The sequence below is a fragment of the Centrocercus urophasianus genome, unplaced genomic scaffold (assembly GCF_019232065.1).
Source record: "Centrocercus urophasianus isolate 14NV4802_14NV808 unplaced genomic scaffold, USGS_Curo_1.0 seq_58, whole genome shotgun sequence".
Lineage (NCBI taxonomy): Eukaryota > Metazoa > Chordata > Aves > Galliformes > Phasianidae > Centrocercus > Centrocercus urophasianus.
In genome coordinates, this window is record NW_024885177.1 from 67,842 (window position 1) to 88,877 (window position 21,036).

General features: G+C 44.6%; 2 protein-coding genes across 2 annotated transcripts in view; both read left to right on the top strand.

Annotated features, from left to right (window-relative positions):
• AAK1 (AP2 associated kinase 1) overlaps nucleotides 1-6,619 on the top strand; it is a 62,853-nt gene extending 56,234 nt beyond the window's left edge. The window contains exon 18 of the mRNA XM_042836164.1: nucleotides 1,988-6,619. Coding sequence (XP_042692098.1) covers nucleotides 1,988-3,087 — 1,100 coding nt within the window. The 3' untranslated portion in view covers nucleotides 3,088-6,619. The remainder of the gene's footprint in view (nucleotides 1-1,987) is intronic.
• Nucleotides 6,620-7,287: 668 nt separating this feature from the next.
• On the top strand, nucleotides 7,288-18,643 carry NFU1 (NFU1 iron-sulfur cluster scaffold). Its single transcript, XM_042836163.1, has 8 exons — nucleotides 7,288-7,361; nucleotides 9,218-9,324; nucleotides 11,202-11,337; nucleotides 13,338-13,404; nucleotides 14,522-14,636; nucleotides 15,646-15,709; nucleotides 17,710-17,884; nucleotides 18,412-18,643. Exons 1-8 carry the CDS (start codon nucleotides 7,315-7,317, stop codon nucleotides 18,457-18,459), a joined length of 759 nt encoding a protein of 252 aa, XP_042692097.1. The 5' UTR covers nucleotides 7,288-7,314; the 3' UTR covers nucleotides 18,460-18,643.
• The last annotated feature ends 2,393 nt before the right edge of the window (nucleotides 18,644-21,036 follow it).

The following is a 21,036-nucleotide window of genomic DNA, read 5'->3' on the forward strand; positions in this document are numbered from 1 at the left end:
TGCCTTTTGTATGGCAGGGTGTGCTCAGGTATGCCAAGGTGGGTTTGTCACTGAGGTTTTCCCTTAGTAAGAAAACTGTGCCTGCACATAATTGGGGAATTGCTCCTTTTTCCGGATAATTGCTTTGTATCTAACTGCAGAATAAAAACAAATGTACTCAAACATCTGAACGTAGGAGGTTATGGGTGGAGAGAGGAAAGGTCTGAGCCATTGTCTGATCGGATGTGTGCCCAGCTGAAGTGAAATGCTGGCACTATAGCAAAACTGTTTGAGTATTCCAGGCTTTTCTCACTTACGATGGGCAGGAGAGCAAGAAAACAATGGTATTTTTTTTCCCCTCAAAATAAAGCATTTTTGCCTGTCCTACAGTGCCTCCAGATTTGGAGAGGCTGCTGCTGTCCAAAACCAACCTACAGCCTGTCGACCCTTCTCTTACTCTGTCCCAACTGTCATTGCTTACATGAATATAGGCACAACCAATGCAAGCAGCTCTTTAAAAGGAAAATCCTATTCAGATGACTTGGTTCCCCAGTTCTTGTGATAATTGGATCATTGGTTTGCCATATTCTCTATGATAAATGCGTTTTTCCTTTTCTTGTTTTGTGAATGCTGTGTTTCAGTGAAGGCTGGGTTAATGCAGAGGCATTTGTGTGGTACGGCAATGGGTCTTGCTCTGTTTCTCCCTGTAAGCTCAAAATCCCTTGAAAATACCTGGTGACATATAACCTGGAAGAAGAAAACACTATAGACATATCCTGTTATCAAACTGAGCTTAGCATCTAAGGTTAAGCCATTGCTGGCAACGTGGGCTTCAGGGAAGATTGATAGTATTTTTGTAGAGTAACTTACAGAATGTTCACGTATCTACACTGTCTTTACTTAGCAGTGTAATGTATCAAAGTGAATAGTTTCCCAATAAATAATGATTTTGATGCCTAATGAATGAGTGCTGTGTCTTTAATTGAGATGTGGCTAAGGTTAACTTTGTCAAAAGATATGTAAATCTAAACCACTAAACAGGGCAGATTAATGTTATTATGGGGACATGACAGTGCTGTTTTGTCACCACAGGGGTGGTTGGGTAGAGCCTTGTTGGTCAGTGGGCACTAAACCACCTCCCTTGTTCTTCCTGCAATTCGTACTGCTTAGATCTCACGTGCTTTTTCCTATCCTCTTGCTAACATGAGTCCAATGACATACTCCTAACCTGGCAATAGTTCTTTGAAGGTAAGAGATCTTCTGTTCTGTCTGTCGTGAGTCTTGAGGCAAAACCAACCCCCTCTTGGGCTCCTGTAGCTGGAGAAGAGCAGTACAGCAAGCACTGTCCTATTAAACCAGCAAGAAGCCAGCCAGATTGGTATAGCGATGTTAGCTACCTCATTTGCAATCGTGGTATGGATTGTTTAAAATCACTTGTCTTGCAGTGGTTTAAAATAGTGCTGCTATAGTTACCAGAATTCATCAAAAGCTCTAGGCTGACATTCAGCAGATTGGAAGGCATCTCTGCCTGTTCTCTGTGCCTGGGTGCGATTCCACATAGCTGTGGGCTGGCTTGCACCAAGAAGCAGTGCGAAGCTGTGCATCTGCTGGTAGGACGCTCCCGTGTTGATAAGCAGAATAAAACAACAAGAACTGGGGCCTCCCTCCAGGCAGCAGTGTGGCGAAGTCCAGAGCTCTCTGGTTGTGGTTGTGAGTGGCACAGAACTCCTGTGGAGCGGTGCTGAGTGTGCCCATTTGTCTGTCAGACATCTCCCATCTCCTGAATCTCCCTGAGCTGTTAAGTGGTGCTGATCTGTGTCCCTTTGCGTGCAGTAAATACGCTCCCTGGCATTTTGATTTTATTTCATTTACACTCTCTTTCCCTTTTTTTCCATGTGTGGTGGTGGTTTAAATCTGAAAATCATTACATTTCTTGTGTGCTAAGTACATCTCATCTTTCTTTGCAACTTACTGAGTGATGCTTTTTTTTTTTCTTTTTCATTTTTAGGTCTGCAGAGGGATCCTGCCCTGTTTCCAGCTGTACCTCTTGATCTCTGCAAAGGTCCCACTGCCAGCGATGGGCTTGCTTTGTACAAGACTCAGCCAGAGGTGAAAACGCAGACCAATGCTGAGTTCGACTATGCCACACGTGATGGCCCTTCAAGCAACAGCTCCTTCTACAGTAGCGAAGGTGAGGGGACAGACCACGAAGGGGACATTCTGGATTGCAGTGGCTCCAGGCCTTTGCTGCTGGATTCGGAAGAGGAGGAGGAAAGCTGCAGGCCGGGTGTGGGCTTCCTGCAGGCCGGGCCCAGGGAGAGGAGGGACATTTCCAGGGAGCAGCACCCCCACACGCAGGCCACAGAGACGCCGTTCCCTGCCTTCCAGTCGCAGTCTGGGGAGGTTTTTAACGAACCTGATGTCTTTGCCACAGCTCCTTTCCGCAGCTCCAGGAAAGCACCCGATGAGGCAGACGTCTTCACCAAAGCTCCTTTCATCTCCAAGAGCAGCGCGGCTCTCCGACACTCAGAGGAAGCAGATGTGTTCCTCAGAGCCCCTTTCACCAAAAAGAAGAGCATGGAGGAGTTGTTGTCTCACAGTGTGCCCAAGGAACCGCACGTGTTCCTCAGTCCAGCAGCTGATGTCCAGCACAGAACCACCCCTGCGTTCCAAAGCCTGGATGCGGTGGTCTCCGGGCCATTAGCAAGGCTGCAGTATCCTTCCGGCTTTGGTCTGCTGAGCAACCTTCCTCCTTCTGTGAGAGCAACAGAGGAGCACAGCCCTCCTCCAACCATGCAGCCGGAACCCGGCGAGCGCAGCCCAGCCCAGCCCAGCCCTCAGGAATGCATGCTGGGCCCGGTGGCGAACAGTCGGCCTTTCCGTCTGCAAGCCTTGTCCAAGTACTCCCGTCACTACAGCCCGGAAGATGGGCCTGGTCTCGACGTCCAACCCATCGCTGCTTACAAAGTGGTTTCTCAGACCAACAGGCAGGCCATAGCGGGCTCTGTCTCCCTTGCCCCGCTGGCTGCCAGGACTACGGAGCTGCCCGCAGCCGATCCTTTTGCTTCAGCACCATTTCCTTCCAAAGCAGCAAAGCAAAAGCCTTAATGTGCTGTGAGCTGGGGGTGTTCCCAGCAGAACGCTTCCCACAAGACCTCAAAACTCTTTGTCGAATTGGTTGGCATATATTATATATGTGTGCCAACACATATATAATTTTTCAGTCAGAACTCTATTTGCAGTGATACAGTAGAACCGTTTAGAACCGTTTTAAGTTATGTTAGCTAGTCAGAATGCCTGGCTCTCAGGATCCTCATATCCTCTTCAGTTACTTCTTTTCTTCCTCCTCTCACTGCCTTCCCCAAGTCATTTTGTCAGCAATATGCCATACCTTCTGGCTCTGACTAGGGAAAGGCACTGTAAGGTTAATTAACTGGCATTTTAATTACAGAGCAAGTCAAGTGAGACTGGCTGGTGCTATGGCAAGGAAGCTATTTCACAGGTTCAGGGCTTATAGAGATTTCCCATTAGTTGGGGCTTCTGGAGGACAGCAAGGTGACACTTCTTGCTGCTGATGGTGACAGTGAGCCTGGCAGCTCCAGGGTATGTGTGTCATGCATGAAGTCAGTCAGTGTCTTCTGTTGCTTGTCTTGCTCTGCTCTGTTGCAAATGCTCCAGATTAGGAATTAAAGCTGCAAGAAGGAGATCTGTTGGGCTGTTACATGGAAAATTAAAAGATCAAGAGTGTGGGATTTCCCTGAATGTAGGACCCAGAAATCTGCTTTTGGTGTTGTAAAGGAGAGTATGTGAGTATGTAAGTCCTGTGGAAAAGCTTATTGTGAAGACACCTGGATGGCTTTCCTGGTCTGTGTGTCTCACTTGGTGTAATTTGGCCTTGTCTGCAGTCTGGTTCAGCTGGTAGATGCCAGCAGAGAGCTTGACTTTGGGTTTATCGTTTTGACCTTTTATCAACTAAGATGACCTCCAACAAAATCTGTTCATGCTCCTCTGGGAATATTTGGTGTTCTTTGGATATCTTGTGCTTCCTGCTGTGTTCCCAAAGAGAAAGGCAACTTGTTGCTGATTGTTCTGCCTTTGGAGCAGAATCCTGATGCTGTGTTTGGTGGAAAAATAGTGCTATCCCTGGCCAGGAAAGGCTGTAAGTGTGGGCTGCTTTCAGGTTATCTAGATGTGGGGGCTCACAGTCGCTGTGTGGTGTTCCTGTGTCAGGCATTGGTGCTGCAGGATGTCTCCCAAGAAAAGTGTTTTGTTTTCATTTTCAAGGGCTTGACATCTGGGGAAGAATCTCTGTTGACTCTGGTAGTTTCTACTGAATCCCTTAGAAACTTTGCAGTGTCTGTTTCCTGAGGGAATTTGATCCTCATCCTGTTAGGTCAGAGCTTTGCACTGAGGTTTGAGGGCAGAATTCCCTTTTGCTGGATTATGGCCAGCAGGAAGGGGAGGGTGGAAAAGCCCCAACCAGCAGGAGGTGGAGAGCAAAGCACAAGTAGAACCCCAATCTCGGTTTCCCTCCAATATCTCCAGTTGCAAGAGGTGAGCCAGTGCTGCTGCTGGGTGTGTTCAACCTTGAGATTGCTGGAGGGCAGGGAGAAGTTGGGACACCTGAGAACAGGAGGGCTGTCAGGGTGCTGTTTTCCTGTGTTCCTCCACCAGTGGTAGTAGCAGTAAATACTGTAGGGAGATTTCTGGGTTCCATGGAGAAGTTTTCAACTAAGCTGAGGCTGTTGTTGATGGTGTTTCCTTCTCGTTGGGTTTTCCCATTCGAATATATCCCCAAAAGTGCAAGGCATTGCTATGTGCAAGTTCAAGGTATTAGCTCTGCTAACTGGATTTAGGTTCTCTGCTTTTCTTCAGTTTTTACTTGAAAAGTTGCCTTTGAATCAATGTGTGAAACTTCCTACAATGCCACATCCAAGTTGCACTTAAGAAAAATAAAATAAAATTTGAAAGTAGCATAGCTGGAGAAGCATTCACCCACTGTCCAGCTCTTGCCCTTCAGACCTTGCTGCCCTGCACTGCCACAGGATGAAGGGACAGAGCGCATTCAAGTTGAGTTGGGCTGGACTTCCAGCTGGGATTTTGGCAATGGATATTCTGCAAGCACTTTACACAGTGCCCCACAAGCTAACAAGCCTGCCAGCTTCAATGGTTTTACGTGTACTTTTGGGGTTAGAGGCAGCTTGTTTGCATCTCTGCTTGTGACTTATTAAGGAATGGGACTTATGGTTGTGGTCAGAAAACTGAATTTCAGTATGATTTTTTTCTGTATAGCATTGTAGTTTCTAATCTCCCGATTCTGCGTGGCCAGTATGGCAGCTTTAGCATGATGGATTATAATCCAAAATTTCACTTCTGTATTATGAAGCTGTTTCTAATGAAGGTGGAATGATTGTGCTTATAGTTTTCTTTACCACCTTACTGGTGCTGTTAATTAAATGAGCCGGTATGGCCTAAATGCAGCATTTTGGGGTCAATTTTCTGAACAAAGCCACTGGTTCCACCTGTCCAGAGCTGTAGCATATCCTGCTCTGGGTCCTCAGAACACACCTTGGTCCTGCGACAGTCGTAGACACAATTCTTCCTCATCGCCAACTGAATGTCAGCAATGCACTTAAGACATTAATCACAGTATCTGCATGCGAAAACAAAAAGGAAGAAGCATCATGCTGGGCTCTCCATGCCTCACTGCCACATTTGCACAACAGCATGGGGCTACTGAAGCTCACCTGTAGGAATGGTGTGCACAGAGCTCACATTGCATCAGCAATCATCCTCAGTGTCACTTAATCAGGCACGGCCAAGTGAGATCTGTTTAATTGTTGAATTCTCTGTCACTCCAAAGTGGGAATTGGTTACTTTAACTCAGCTTCCACCAAAGACTTTTGTGTTGGGGAGTTGAATTTTTTTTTTTTCCTCTGTGTTCATGGTGTTAATTTAAGGCCTTTCAGTACACCAAAAGACTCCAAAGCATTCTTACAGCAGGTACCCTGATGGTGAAATCTTGTTCCTCTTCTGAAACACATTCCTGAAACCTGATCCAACGTGTCAGTATTCCTAAAATTATGCCACAGCCCGAAGTTTCCGTTGGCCATCATGTTGTTCTTGTCTGGGGGCTGGTGATGTCCTGGGGTCTCCTGTATCCATCTTAGGGGCTGGAGATGTTCTGGTGTTCCCAGTCCCATCCTGGGACTGCTATGTGGGGTCCTCAGGTCCTATCCCAGGGCTGGTGATGTCCTGGGGTCCTCTGGCCCCATCCTGGGGCTTGGTGGTGGCTGGAGGTCCCTTGTCTTCATCCTTGGGGTTCTTCTGATCCCATCATGGGGCTGGTGATGTTCTGGGATCCCCTGTCCTCATCCCAGGGCCTGGAGGTGTTCTGGGGTCCTCTGGCTTCATCCTGGGGCTGGTGCTGGCTGGGGGTTCCCTGTCCCCACTTGGGGGTGGGGTTTCCTGCTCCCCTCCTGGCGCTGGTGATGCCTAGGGTCTCAGATTTGTATGGCTACGGAAATGGACGGAGTTGTGTTGTTGTTCTGGGTGTGATGTCTGTGTTCCTGGTAATCACTATGAAGAAATGTTCAAGCTGTAAACTTCTGTACATTTATTAAAGCTGTACCTGATTACAGCACGTTGTCCCTGTGCTGTCCTTCTCTCCTCTGTGTGCAGAATTGGGAAATAAAAGGTAAAAAGGGCAATATTGAGGGGTCAGGGGGGTGGCATTGAAGGGAAAAGGAAATATTGAGGGGGAGAGATAAATAGGAAAAAATGAAATTTTCATAGAATTGAAGTTGAATAGAGTTGAAAGGGACCCTCACAGGTCTTTCAGACTAACTCCAAATGTTGACTTAAATTAAAAAGAAGAAAATTGAAAAAAAGGAAAAAGTGAGGGGAAAAGAAATGATAAATTGAGGAAATAAAGAAATATCGAGGAAAAAAGAGAAAAAGGGGGAGAATGAAATACTGAGAGGGAAAAAAAAAAGAATACAAACATAAAAAAAGGAAATACAGAGGAGCAAAAAGGAAATGGAAAAAATGAAATATTGAGGGGAAAATAGGAATGCTGAGGGAAAAGATTGCAAGGAAAAAGAGGAAATACTGGGGGGGGGGAGGGGACGACACTATTTTTTGCTCTCAGGGTGAGTGGCTGTCCCTGACACCGCGGCGGGGCGCTCGGAAAGAATCAAGGGAGCTGCAACGGCGCTGACGGGCGCGGGGGGCGCCGCCCAGGCGCGTTCCCGCCCGCGAGAGCCTCTGTCGGCCTTGGCCGCCAGGGGGCGCTGCAGTGCGCGGGGCGGAGCGGCGGCCCTGAGGAGCGCCAAGATGGCGGCTGCGCGGTGGCTCGGCGCGGCTGCGGGGCTGGGCGGCCGGTAGGTGACTGCGAGCACCGGGCTGCCCCGGGCCGGCGCACGGATCCCGGTGTGCGACCCTCATACTCGTTCCCTTCCTCTCTGAGCTCCCTGGGGCGCTCCGAGCTTTCTTGGCCTTCCCCTTCCCTGACGCAGCGGGGCGGATGTGGGTGAAGTTACGTCCTCCCCTTCCTCTTAGTTACAGAGGGGCAGTGAGGGCTGCTCCTCCCGGAATGCCCTCAGGGGTGTAAAATGAGAGCTCATCTCCCCAAAAACGCCCTCAGGAGCTGTAATGAGGGGCTGATACCCCCCGAAATGCCCCCGGGGCGTGCAGTGAGGGCTGACCCCTCCCAAAAAACACCCTTAGGAGCTGCAATGAGGTCTCATCCCCCCAAAAAATGTTGTGCAGTGTATGCTGATCCCCGCAAAATGTGCTCAGGAGCTGCAATGAGTGCTGATCCCTCCCCAAAACACTTCCAGGAGCTGCAGTGAGGGCTGATCCCCTGCAAATGTGCTCAGGAAGGGGTAGTTATTTCCCCCCGAGTTGTCTTTAGGGTGGTGCAATACTGAGACACCCTCCACCCCCCCACCCCCAGGGCTGTGCACTGAGGGGAAATTCACAGCCCAGATGCACAGAGGACAGCTTAGTGATGGGCAAAGCCACTTCCCTGGGAAGGGGCTGTGAAATTAGAGGCAATCTGCAGCCCTGAATGTGGGAAATGAGGACTGTAACTAAGCCTTTGGTAAAGGGGGGTTAATTCTTTTTCCCTACACGGATAAAAGCCCTTTACATACACCTATTCATATGTTTGTGCTCACTTAGAACATCAAATGTGTGGTCCTGTGCCCATACCCTCCTGTTTCTGGTTTACCTTTCTCCTTTGTTTCTCTTAAAGGAGAAGCAAACAGGAGAGAGGATCATTCTGTGTAGTTTTCCTGCACGCAGTGGGGATACAGATGGTAAAAATCCCCTTTCTTTTGTCTGCTTTGTTTTACTTTTGGAACATTTGTTTCTCTGCTTTGGTTCTTTGGTTCTCCCAGAGCTGAAGGAGGAAGAACTGTTGGGAACACATCCCTTTGTGGACTCTGTATGCAAGTCTGCACAGAAGAGGGGAGTTGCAGAGTCATTTAGGGGAATCATGGGAAGGGCCTTTTGGACCTTTTCTGGATTTGCATCTCCCCTGTAAAGAAGTCAAAGAAGTTATTACTCCTTTTGCCACCATGTACAGCCACACAGCCTTCTGAATTTGGCTGTCCCTTAGCTCTCCATATCCCTGACTGGTTATGAGCTGAGTTCACATGTGAAAAGCAGTATTTGTATCCTGCTGGCTGTGCAGCAAGCATTTACGCATCTGAAAGCCACCTCTTGTTCTGTCATTCTCCTTGCTTGCTTCTCTGGTTTTTTTCCCTCTACTCCCCCACTAATGGCCTCTTGTAGTTGGTTGACAGTGATAGCAAATTCTGCCTTTACTTAGCAGTGGGTGGTCAGAGTTCATCTCAGCTGTCTGATTTTCTGAAAATGAGGTATTTAATCCAATCTGGACATCCAGGTTCATGGTAGCGTCAAAACGCTCTCATGGGGTGACCTTTCTTCTCTTACAGGTATGTGAAGGAGTATAGATTAATTTTTATGTGGTTGAAATTGAAGAATTAGGTCTGTTTTCTTGTGAAGTAGGAGAAAGGGAGAATTGAAAAATGAAAGAAAAAAGGGGGGGGGGGGGGTGCCACAATCTGAGCTGCTGACTTGCTTTGTTACTGCATAGGGTTGTGGTAGGAGGGGACTGTGCTGCGTTCTGGGCACAGAGGAATGCTGTAGGCTGTGCAGGAAGTACAGCCTTGTGATTTAGAAGCTCATAGTGATGTTATGATTTCTCTAGGATTTGTCACATGATGTTAAAAGGTCATAACCTGACAACTCAACAGCCCTTCCACCAACTTGCATGGAGGAAGCAGCTTCTTCCATCTGTAGTCTTGCATAATACAGGTAAATGCTAGCTAAAAATAATCACTGAGGGTGTTGTGGGAATCCATGTCTTGTGGCAATAACAAAAACCTAACTGTTCTTCTGAAATCTGAGCGTGATAAAATTTCCTGAGTTGTTTCCTGTGTGTTTTTAATGGAGTACTGTCAGTACTGGACATTTGAAGCCTGGCGAGAAGACATGCATGGCTCATTTTGTGCTTGGCTATACTTGTGTTCTCTGTGCTGTTCATCTGCCAAGACCTATGAGGTGCTTTGGTGTAAAATATTTGGGCTTTGCTGCACCTCTTAATTTAAATCTTGTCTTAGTGTAAATGCATCCCTTGTAAACACCCCTTGTAATGCTGCGTCCCACTTCAGCTGCTGAGCTCAGCAAGATGAAGTGTCCAGAAAGCTGAGCAAGGAAGAAAGTACAGTTTTCATTTCCAGAGCTGTAGTGCTTTCTTTAATTTCCCTCCCCTTCAATGTGTGCCCTTGTGTGGCGTGTTAATGACATTCTGCATTAATAACACCTGCAATGGTAATGTAGCATTACGCTGAAAAAGCAGTGGTTAGGGTGGGGTTTGTAATGCCTAACAGGTTTTTGGAAGCTCAACAGAAAGGAAAACAAAATCTGTGAAATGTGAGCGGTGGGCAGACACAAAGTGTTACAGAATTCAGCTGTGAACATGGCCAGTTCCCAGCAATACATTCTGATGGGGTTATTTACAGTTGTACAAAGAACTCCAGGTGGATTAATGATTGAAAAATCTGGCCATGGGAAGGCAGATCTGCAGCTGCAGAAGATGCTTATAAAATAAAGTGGTTACTCACATGGAGATGCCATTCTTAGGAGCTGACACAGCCAGCTGCATTACAGGGTGCTCGAGATGCTCTAACAAATGCAGTGTACTGAATATCCCCCATCCAAATCCCCTGCTGCAGGTTACCTGCAAGTTGAGCTGACAACCAGATGAGATTTTGGATGCCAAAGTGAGCAGAGCAGCTCTCCCATCCCTGTGGAATTGTCAAATCATTAAAGTTGGAAAAGAGCACTAAGATCGTTCAGTCCAGCTATCAATAGTAGCTATTGTGTAAATGTTGTGACACGTCTACGGGAAAACACACTGTTAAACGTACACCATTAGACATAGAATGCTCATTTTTATTCAGATATTTTTATTCAGTTTTACAATCTTGTGTGTAAGGAACACCTGCAGCCCACAGTGAATTTCAGTAGAAATGTATCTTTTGAACACCTTTAGTAGAATCCAGCAATTGGATCTTCAGTTGTTGGTTCAATTTCTGCAGTGTAAGTGATAGCTTACAGTAATTCAGCCAGTGTGTTACAAACAGGGTGTGGTGTGCTGTAAATACAATGCTGAGAGACTGGGAAAAAAAAGTACAGCCATACGCCATAGAGTGGCAGAATAGTGTAGGTTGGAATGAAAGCTTCAGGATCAACAGGTCTATGACTCAGTGCTACCACCTCGAAATCGTAGCCCTGAGTGCCTCATCCACATGGCTCTTAAATAGCTGCTGGTATACCTGAACACAGCAAGGAGTGAGCATTGCATCTCTTGGTCTCAGTAGAAAGTGAGGATGGCACTGAACCTTTGCAGCTTTGTATTGCTGCAGTCAGGTGCCTTTCAGTAGATAAGAGCACAAGAGGCAAAGATAAGGCTGCATTTATCTTGTTTCCTGTAAGATAATATGGCTCTGTTCATTGGTCTGAATGCTGTTGTGATTTTTAATGCATCATTTTTGCACAAACTGCTGTGGTTGTTGCACAGTGACCACTCCAGTCTTTTCACTTGCTAGATAATCAGGATCCTTACCTTTCATTTAAGCTACTTACATTTGATTACATTAACTTTCCTCCTTTTTTCTTTTAATTTCCAGTAAGATGCATGTTTATTCAAACTCAGGACACACCAAACCCAAACAGCCTGAAGTTTATTCCAGGCAAAGAAGTGCTGGAGTCCAGGACTATGGAGTTTTCCAGCCCAGCTGCAGCATTTTGCTCACCTCTAGCAAGGTATTATTAAACACATCATAATTTGTATGGGGGACCATGCGGGCTGTGTTTCGACAATTAATGTTCTAAATGCATCCTGCACTCAGGAGCAGATTGGTTGGATTTTGTTTGTTGATGTTGCTTTGCTTGTACATAAAATTGAAGATAGTCATTGCCAAAGTGGTCTGTCTGTGCTCTTGGCTCTGTTGTATGCATCATGCAGCTGGATTGATTTATTCTAAGTCCAGGATTCTTGAATAGCTGCTGCATTGCCAGCGAGGCCTCTGGCCCTGATTTTGCACAACTGTTCCCACCAGAAGAGGCCAAATTCCAGTAGTTGCTTGGAAATGGTGTAACTTTTCAGGATTAGGAAACAGACAACCTAAGGAAGTAAGTAAATGCTCTAAATTAAATGTGGTTGCAGGTTTCAGTACCAGAATGCATAACCTGAAGTAAGAATCACCAAGCAGATAACCCAATCATACCACCTTGGTGTAGAAGGGATTTGGAGCACTGTCACAAAGGCCATTGCTTTCACATTCGCCTCCACAAACAGACTTTCCTTTATCTATTATGTGGGTGGAGAGGCATCGTTCAGGGTGAGATCCTGAAAGGCTGCAGTAAATTGCCCTGGGGAGTCCTCCATTAAGTCATCGTTGTGTATATTAGAAGGACTGCATGCAAGCAAAAACTGCTTTGCGGGATCTTTTGCGGGATCTTTGTAGGAAGTGTGGGGTTATCAGACATTCAGCTCAGACTTCCAAAGATCTCTGGTGCTGCTTGAGAGCAAACAGGATCTTTACAAGCAAAGCTTTGTGACTTACCAGCAACAAATCCAATGTGAAAGCTTTTCCAGGACATCAAAGCGTGTTACTATGATGCTGAATCTGTGGGATCTGATTGTGCCAAACTACATCAGTTTACAGAGCGCAAACAGTTCTGGAAAGGTGCCTTGATGTTGTCACATATCTGCAAATAGATTTTTCATCAAAGAGAAGATTTATGTAGACCCTGCCAACGGTTTTATGGTGTGGATTGTGCAGGTTAATAGGAAACAATTGTCCATGTATGCATTGTTCTTGGCTGGATGGTGTAAAAGCACCATGCGTGTCTAACTGCTTCATGTGTGGAAATCCTTTCCCCTGGGTATTGTGATTTTTTTTTTTTTTTTTCCCCTGTCACACATACCTTTGTGATAAGATTTCATTTTTCTGCATTCACTGCATTTCTTGGGCACTTTTCAGTCTTTCAAGAGCATATCCTTTTTCTTTCCTTCTCCCAACTACCAGAAGAAGCCCTCCTACACTCTTTTGGCAGATTTAGCTTTTGCTTAATTATTCTGCAGATGAATTTGTTAGGTTTTAATTAAAGCATCTGTGGGAATGTGTCTTTAGACTCATTCTGTTTTTTTGCACTTGAAATACTGTCAGCACTGTGCTCTTCCCATCACCCAGGTTTTTTGCTGGCACTAATCCTCTTACTGAATGGCAGTGGTTGTCACTTTCCCAATGAAATTGAGGGCAGTTTTGATTGAGCTCACCCAGATTAAGGCCAATTATTTGAAGTAAGTAATTTTCCTTGTGCTTGCACTAATTCTACCCAAACCCGTTGTAGAATCATAGAATGGCCTGGGTTGAAAAGGACCTTAAAGATCATCTGGTTTCAACCCCCTGCTGTGGCAGGTACCTTTGGATTGGTGAAGGGTGTACAAAATACAGAGAAGATCACTTGTATATATGGAATATCACTTTGCCTCCAAAAAAGGTTTGGAGGGAGAGTAACTCCATGTAACTTATGGAAATCTGCTGTGAGATGTGTTCAGTTTTAGTGCATGTTGTGCTTCCCAGCAGGAGCTCCTGGATCTTGCAATGCTGTAGGTGGATTAACTACCTATTTCTCTCAGTGGCATTCTTTTCATGTGATTATTTTTGTTTGGAAATGTATTCTAGATCATTATTTTTCTTCTGTAGAGGTATAAATAAATCTTGAGTTTGCCTGAAATCATTTTGTTTTCTTAACAGGCAGTTATTCAGAATTGAAGGAGTTAAAAGCATTTTCTTTGGGCCAGACTTCATCACCATCACTAAGGTAAGCAGGAAGGAGGTTCACACGTGCTAAAACTTCATCTGAGAGTCAGCTGCTGAGTAGATGGCCACAGGAAAGACCCAGCCACACTGATCTGGGGATGCGTAGTGGGAAAGATCCAACCACTGATTTGGGGATGCATAGCAGAGGGACCAGAGGCGGTGGTCACAAGTAAGAATGCCAGGAATATAGAAATAAATAAATGTCAGTATCATAAAAATATCCTGAGTTGGAAGGGACCCACAAGGATCACTGAGCCCAACACCTGGCTCCACACAGGGCCACCCAAAATCGTACAATCACAGAATCATAAAGGTTGGAAAAGGCCAATAAGATCAAATCCAACCCTAGCCCACCCCACTGTCCCCACTGACCACATCCCCACAGAGCACCTCCAGGGATGGTGACTCCCCCATCTCCCTGTGCAGCTTTGCCAGTAGATTCAAACCCAATGGCTGAGAGCAGTGTCCCAATGCTTCCTGTGCTTGGGCTGTGCCCACTGCCCTGGAGGGCCTCAGGTGCAGAACCTTTCCCTCATCCACATGTTGGGTGTATGGCTGAGCACTGGAACAGGCCTCCCGGAGCAGCTGTAGGTTCCATGCTTCCTGGAGGAAGCTGTGTGCAGCGTGTTCTGGTTTCAAGCAGGCCCTGAGGCTGGGTGAGCTCCTGGTGCTGGGGGTGGTGCAGTGTTTACTGAAGGCACAGAGCTCATGGCAGCAGAGATAAGGTGATGCATGGTAGCAGTGGTGACAGTCCTGCCGTGTGACAAGCACAGGGCAATGCAGTGAATTATGCTTTGGCTCAGGATCAAATAGAGCCACGGCAAACTTGAGTCAGATACGGCTTGGTTAAAAAAAAGTGCCCAGTAATGTGTTTCAGAAACTCTACTTTTCATTTTTTACCTTATATTTAATAGATTTGGCTTGCAAGTGAGGAAACCTGTCTGTTGACTGCTTTATGTTGAGACTTCTGAAACATTTTTGGCAAAACTACAAAATAAATTCATGCATGAAACCTGAGAATCTTTGTGATATTATTAACATAACAGGGATCCCTATATAATTTACCATTTTTAGGAGGCAGATGCTCTGTTTATTTACTTATCTTCTGATCCTTGTAGGAGAGTGAAGACCTGGATTGGAACTTGCTGAAACCAGATATTTATGCAACTATAATGGATTTCTTTGCCTCGGGTTTACCTGTACTTACTGAAGAGGCACCTAGCACAGATACAGGTAAGTCAAACTCTCCAGGCAGAGTATCTGCATTCAGATCCTTGTGATATCCAGAAGGGCCTCCATTTGCCTCCCAGTAAAGCACACAACAGAATTTAAAGTGAAAGCTGCTCAAACTGACACAGCAAAGAATGTGCAGAACGTATGTTCTACTGGAAGAAGTGCTGAACTGCCTGAAAGAGTTGTTTAACTCAACAAACAAAGCCTGAGTTTAATCTGCAGGAAGATGAGGAGTGTTCTTTCACAGGAGCTGTGCTGAGCTGCATGTTTTGGCAGTGTGGACCACTGTTCCATTGCAGTTTGTGTGCATGAAGTATTTTTGCTGCGCTTAGAAAGCTGCTGGGTGCTGCTGCACATCCTTTGGGCACCTACAAAAGTGCCATTGCCCTTCTCAAATCAAAAAAGAGTGTCCAGGCTTAACATTTTGTTAATGATTGGTTTTGTTAGTGATAAGTTTTACATGAATAAGAAGTGGTAAGAAGTCCTTTCCAAAATGTAATAGAAAATAACTGAGACTAACTTCCAATTTAAGCTAAGAATAGTATTTTGCTTTATTTTTTTATATTTGCAGCTTACCAGCTTGTACAGTTTTTCCTCCCCCAATGTTTCAAGGCAGAAGATGACTAATTCCTCTCCACTCTATTATGTCTAGCCCTCCTTCCAAGCACACTGCATTAACCCATGATCTAACCTGTGAATGGTGGTTGTTGCTTCCTTTCCTTTCCCTGTTTTCTGTGCTCTTTCTCTGTTATACTGCTGTTGTCAGTTAAGGCCATTCCCCTGTACTCAAGGGAAAACTGAATCAATGTATAATGCCTGTGAACATTTAGGCTGTGCATGTGGGGAATGCAGGAGAGGGTACATGCTGTGAATCAGGCCTTCCCCTGTTGGTTTCTGGCATCTCAGCAATATTTGTGTGCTATTTCACATATGTACATGGATATATAGTGACGGTCCTCCTAACAGGTTTCTCTCCATGTTCTGATTTGCATGTTTTTCTTTTCCAAAGCTCAGTCAGAAGAAGATGATGAAGTTGTATTAATGATTAAAGAACTGCTGGATACAAGAATAAGGTAAACCAGGCACATTGCTGCTAGTTGTGTGTGCTGTTTCCTCTGATTGAACACTTTCTATCTATTTTTTTCTGTTTAAGCAAATTATGTGCTGAACAGAGTCCATGTTACGGAGTGATTTTAGAGTAGCGCAGTCTTATGCAGTCTTACCCTCTGGAGAGCACTTAAGCAGGTGGACCGTTGTGTTCAACCCAATTACTTCTAAATAATGAAAACTACACAAATGATCGTTGCTTTCCTAGCAACATCTTTATTTTTCCCTCTGTTACCTTGACCTCTGTTTTTATTATACTTGTTTTACCTTCCCAAGAACTCCAAAGTATTCTTGTGTCATACTCTAAAAGAAGTTTACCATCAGATCTCCCTCACTGTCTGGGCTTCAGTGGATTTTGTCCTTACATCTGCTGCAGTTTAATTGGTATTTTAACTTAGTTTTAATTTAGAGTCTGGTTGTAACTAATGAAGTCTCGAGAGTGCCTATGGAGCATGTTGTTTACCGGAAGTATATTTTTATATTCATTGATTGTCTTCCAAAATGAACTGAGAGGAATAAGCAACTCGACATTTGGGGAAAAACATTTGGCATGATTTTGAACGTGTCTCATATCTGATGGTGCCATCTTGCCCAGCTCAAATGACAGTGACAGAAGTCTTGGGTAGGTGAGAATTATGGAATTTAGTTTAATTTTTCCAGAAGATGCACAAGATGGAGGCCTTTTATTTTACTTTTTTAGGAGCAGCAATTTAAATGTAAAATCTGAAAATAATGTTTGGTGTTCTCAAGGATGACCTGATGCACTGGTTAGTTTTCCTAGAAGGAAAGCAGGAAAAAAAGCAGAAATAAATTGAAACATTTTTTTCCCCAAGAATACTGCTGTATGTGCAAAGTGCTAAAATGTGTCACAGGTGGAAAGCAGCGTTGGGCAATCTGGCTGGACTGTGATCATTCAGAATCCCTATGGTTTGTTAGGCCTTGACTTCCCAGTAGCCCTTCTTCACATTCACACAATTTCAGACAAAATCACTGCCTCTCCCCACCTCTTCCTTTGTTTCTTTCCTCTGTTGATGAGGATATTAGCAGCAGAAGAGCTCAATTAAGAGCTTCAATCAGTCTTACCTTGTTACATAGCAGGATAGCTTACAAAAGCTGTGTATAAACGAGTGGCACACATGGAATGTTAATGTCTGATCCATCAAAAATACATGCAAAGAAATTGTAGGATGGTGCAGGATGGAAGGAATGGGGGCCTGAATGGCTCTGTAGAGCATTTTATAAAGTTAATCTAAAATGGAATCCTTGGTCACGTCCTGTGGCTTTCTGGAATGGAGATAATTAGCTGTTAGGAGTTGTTAATAAATGTATCTGATTCATAAATGATTCTGTTAGGAGTGTAGTTCTCAAAAGAGTTATTTTGGAAATCAGTATAAAGAGCTTCTGTTGGAGTGAGGGAATGGTTGGAGCTCGGTCTGGAAGAACGTTGCTATGGGGATGCAGTGACAGGGCCGGGCATTTGGTGCTTGCACAAGGAGAGCAGGCTGCAGAAATCCCACTGGTACCAGGCTGTCATCTCACCAGGTGCTTTCTTCACCCATTTGCAGATTTTTGTGCATCCTGCGGTAAACATTCATCTATTATATAATGGAAGACACCTCGGTTTTGGTGCATAAGTTGGGATGAGCATCTTTATGTGCCTTGGGGCAAACCAGTTTCTTTGCTGGCTTGATTGAGCTCTGCTCTGAGGTGTTTACCTTTGCCCTTAGAATGCCAAAGATTCTTTCTACGTTACTGCATTCACTGCAAGTATATTTTGCAGTGTGGTGAATGTGAGAGTCCAACAAAATATGAACTACTGGAAATTTGAACCAGAAAGAGAAGAAGAGCTTTAATTAATATGGCAGGCCAGTTCTTTGTGTACATTAAATTGAACTCTTCTAAAGCTTTCTATAATGGAATGGGTTTCAGCTGTGCTTACTGTGAATTGAGTATCATTTTCTATCAGGCCAACAGTGCAAGAAGACGGTGGTGATGTTATTTACAAAGGCTTTGAGGATGGCATTGTGCAGCTGAAGTTGCAGGGTTCATGCACCAGCTGTCCCAGTTCCATCATCACCCTGAAGAACGGGATACAGAACATGCTTCAGTTCTACATCCCTGAAGTGGAAGGTGTGGAACAGGTGGGTTGGTGCGAGATAATAGAAATCTTCATTTAAATGGGGGGAATAAAGGGTCCTTCTCCCTTCCCTGCATACACAGGTTGGCACTTGAAGCCAAAGTGTAAGATAAACAGATGCTTTTAGTGGTAATGTGGGACAAAACTTGTTCCTTAAATGAAGATTATTTTGCTTTCTCATCAAAATTTGGTACAGAATCACAGAACCATATGGGTTGGAAGGGACTTTTGGTACTCTTCTATTCCCCCCCCTTCTAGAGCAGCTTTCTTAGAGTAGGTACTCAGTACTGATTGTTCCTGTGGCATTAGTAGTCAGATGACCAGCTTCTATTATTTCAGCCACATTATCTCATGGCATTTCTGATTGAAAGCTTTTGTTATGTTTTCCATGTGATGACTGTCGTCATCAGTGGCATAGAACAGTTGTTCTCCTTTGGTCTGGTGAGGATGTAATGCAATAAATTCTCCAGGCAGTGTGATGGGACTAAGAGCTTCACCTGTTTACCTGAACTACTTCTGGATTTGTTTCAGGTTGTTGATGATGATGATGATGTGGAGAAGGAAGCAAATTCTACGTGAGCTTACATCATCCATGGCCAAATCAGTATTTATTTCTTGTATGTAAATCATTCTCGTTCTGTGGAACAACCAAATCTGCCTTTCTCATCAGAAAAAGTCTGACACTTTCCACCTGTGAAACCTCCTCCTCCGTGTCAGCAGCGTATTCACTAATTTATTAAATGCTCTCTATTCAAAAAAAGAATCTTTTTGTTGTTTGCATCTCCTTTATACTGTGTCTTATGGAATTTATGGGCTTCAAAAAACAGTGGGGTGTCTCTGCAATGTTCTTTCATGCAAAAAAAATTAAGGAAAAGAAAAAAGGGGGGGAGGGGAGAGAAATAGAAATACAAAGTTTCTTAACTTTTTTTGCAATAGAAAAATTATTTTTTAATAATTTTTATCAAGTCTTCTTGTGAAAGTTGAAGGCCATGGCTCTCAAAATGGGAGATTCAGGAATGTTAATTTGATCAAGTTTGGTTTAAAAACCTTTGGATTTTTGCCAGATTTGTGTGAAAAGTAACCCATAATTTCAGCTCTTTGTTTTAGAAGGTGTAATAACGTTGCCATCAGTTATGAAAGTTACCTGCGTGCTCAGTGCCACCACAGAAATAACAGCAACAGAAACAAAAAAGGAAGTGAGTTGTCTGCTTTAAAAACCATGTATTTTTAAATAAATATTAAAAGATGATCCTTATCAGCTTTAGTAAGTAGACAGACTAATTAGCTTATTTAGAATAAAATTGCTCACCTACCATTAGTAGTCTGTTTAAACCTGCCCAAGATGATTTCTCAATACAACAGTCCAAGATGAACGCACAGTGCTTAGGGGCACAAATTGCATTTGTAGGATAGGAAAAAGCAAATGAATGTGTTTACCTATGGCATATCCTGTTTGCTCCTCCTGCTGTGCCAAAGAGTGCAGTGTGTGTGTACCTTGGCAGAGCGAGGGGAAGACGTGGCAGAGCAGAACGTGTGCCCATTTTAGAGACTGAGGGAAGAGAAATATTTATTGTTCTGAAGCTGAAATACGTAAAGCAGGCTTTGCAAGTACTTGTGTTTATTTCTTGTGCACGTAGAACTTAATTCCTTCCTGTTGTCTGGCTTTAGCAGATGGCTTGGCTAATGGAGACAGTATTTCTTCTTCATGCTGCCATGGTTTGTGGTCATTATTTGGCTTATTGTAGTAGTAGTAGTAGTCCCTATGTAAGGAGCTGACAGCCTCTGTATGCTTCTTCCTCCCCTCTTTGCTAGTGTAATTCCACTGACTCCTTATGTGGGATCTATTAAGTCTGTGGAGAATCCCTTATAGCACGCACATCAGCATGTGGCAGCCATCAACTTCGTCTCACTCTTTGGAAATTAGAAAACAAACATTTGAGCAAAATGTTCCTGTAGCTTTCACATGGTGGAATAACCCACTGTCATTTAAATTACCCACTCAGGATTTGGAAGTTGATTTTAAATCACTGTGTTTTCTTTCTCCCTGTTACAAAGCACGCGGTGATGTGTAATGTTTCTCATTTCTCAAAACCATTTTAGGCCTAATGTGTCAATTCAATGCACTCCATACACCAAAACTCATGTAGATAATTGTTTCATATGTTAAATAAAATGTAGCTCTTCAGATTTGCTCTTTGTTTTTCAGTGAAGCAGTAATGGAAGGCCACAGTGAGGTCTCTGCAGAGCTTAGCTCAGCCCTTCTTTGTAGGAGAAGGGATTATGGCAGTGTCTGTTCATTGATTGGCCTGGGAGCAGAGTGCTGCATGATGTCCTCTGTGCTTTTTTGGAAGAGGGATCAACAAGGTGGTTTTGAACCAAGAACTGCAGCCAGTCATTACACTGAAAATAGCAGTGAGTGCACATTCTGGTGGTTTTGTTTGTTTGTTTTGTTTTTGTTTTTTAAGAAATGAAAAAGTATGTTGGTGTTCTTGCTGGCAAGACTACAGCGTGCCATTCAGCCATTGTCAGTGCTTCCAGGTGAGGAAAACTTGGAGAAGGCTCTGGGGAGACCTCACTGTGGCCTTCCAGAACTCGAAGGGAGAGTATAAACAGGAGCGGGAACGGCTGTTTTCGAGGGTGGATGGTGATAAGACCAGGGGAATGGTTTTAAACTGAGACAGGGGAGGTTTAGGTTGGATATTAGGAGGAAGTTTTTCACGCAGTGGGTGGTGAGGCACTGGAACAGGTTGCCCAAGGAGGCTGTGGATACCCCATCCCTGGTGGCATTTAAGGATTTACATATGGATTTTAGGTTCTTTTATGGGCTCTATTGCAGTGTCAATATAAAGATAATCGAACCTTTTTCTTACAGAGAGACTTTGCTCTCTCTGTAGCCTCAGGCTTTCACTATTTAGTTATTATTTCCAAACATCATTTGGTTGTGGCAGAACCCAACGCCCTGCGGTACTGACGTGCCTGTCCGCTCGGTCACACCCCGACTTTCATCTCACAGACCCTTTATTTCCATCTCAGTAGGCCCTGTGATAGAACCGGGAAGAAGCAACAGCAGCCGGGCCACGTTGGCTGTGCTGAGTCATGCGGTTCCCGTTCCGCCGCCGGATCCTCTCCAGCAGCTCGGGAGGGGCTCCCCTGTGC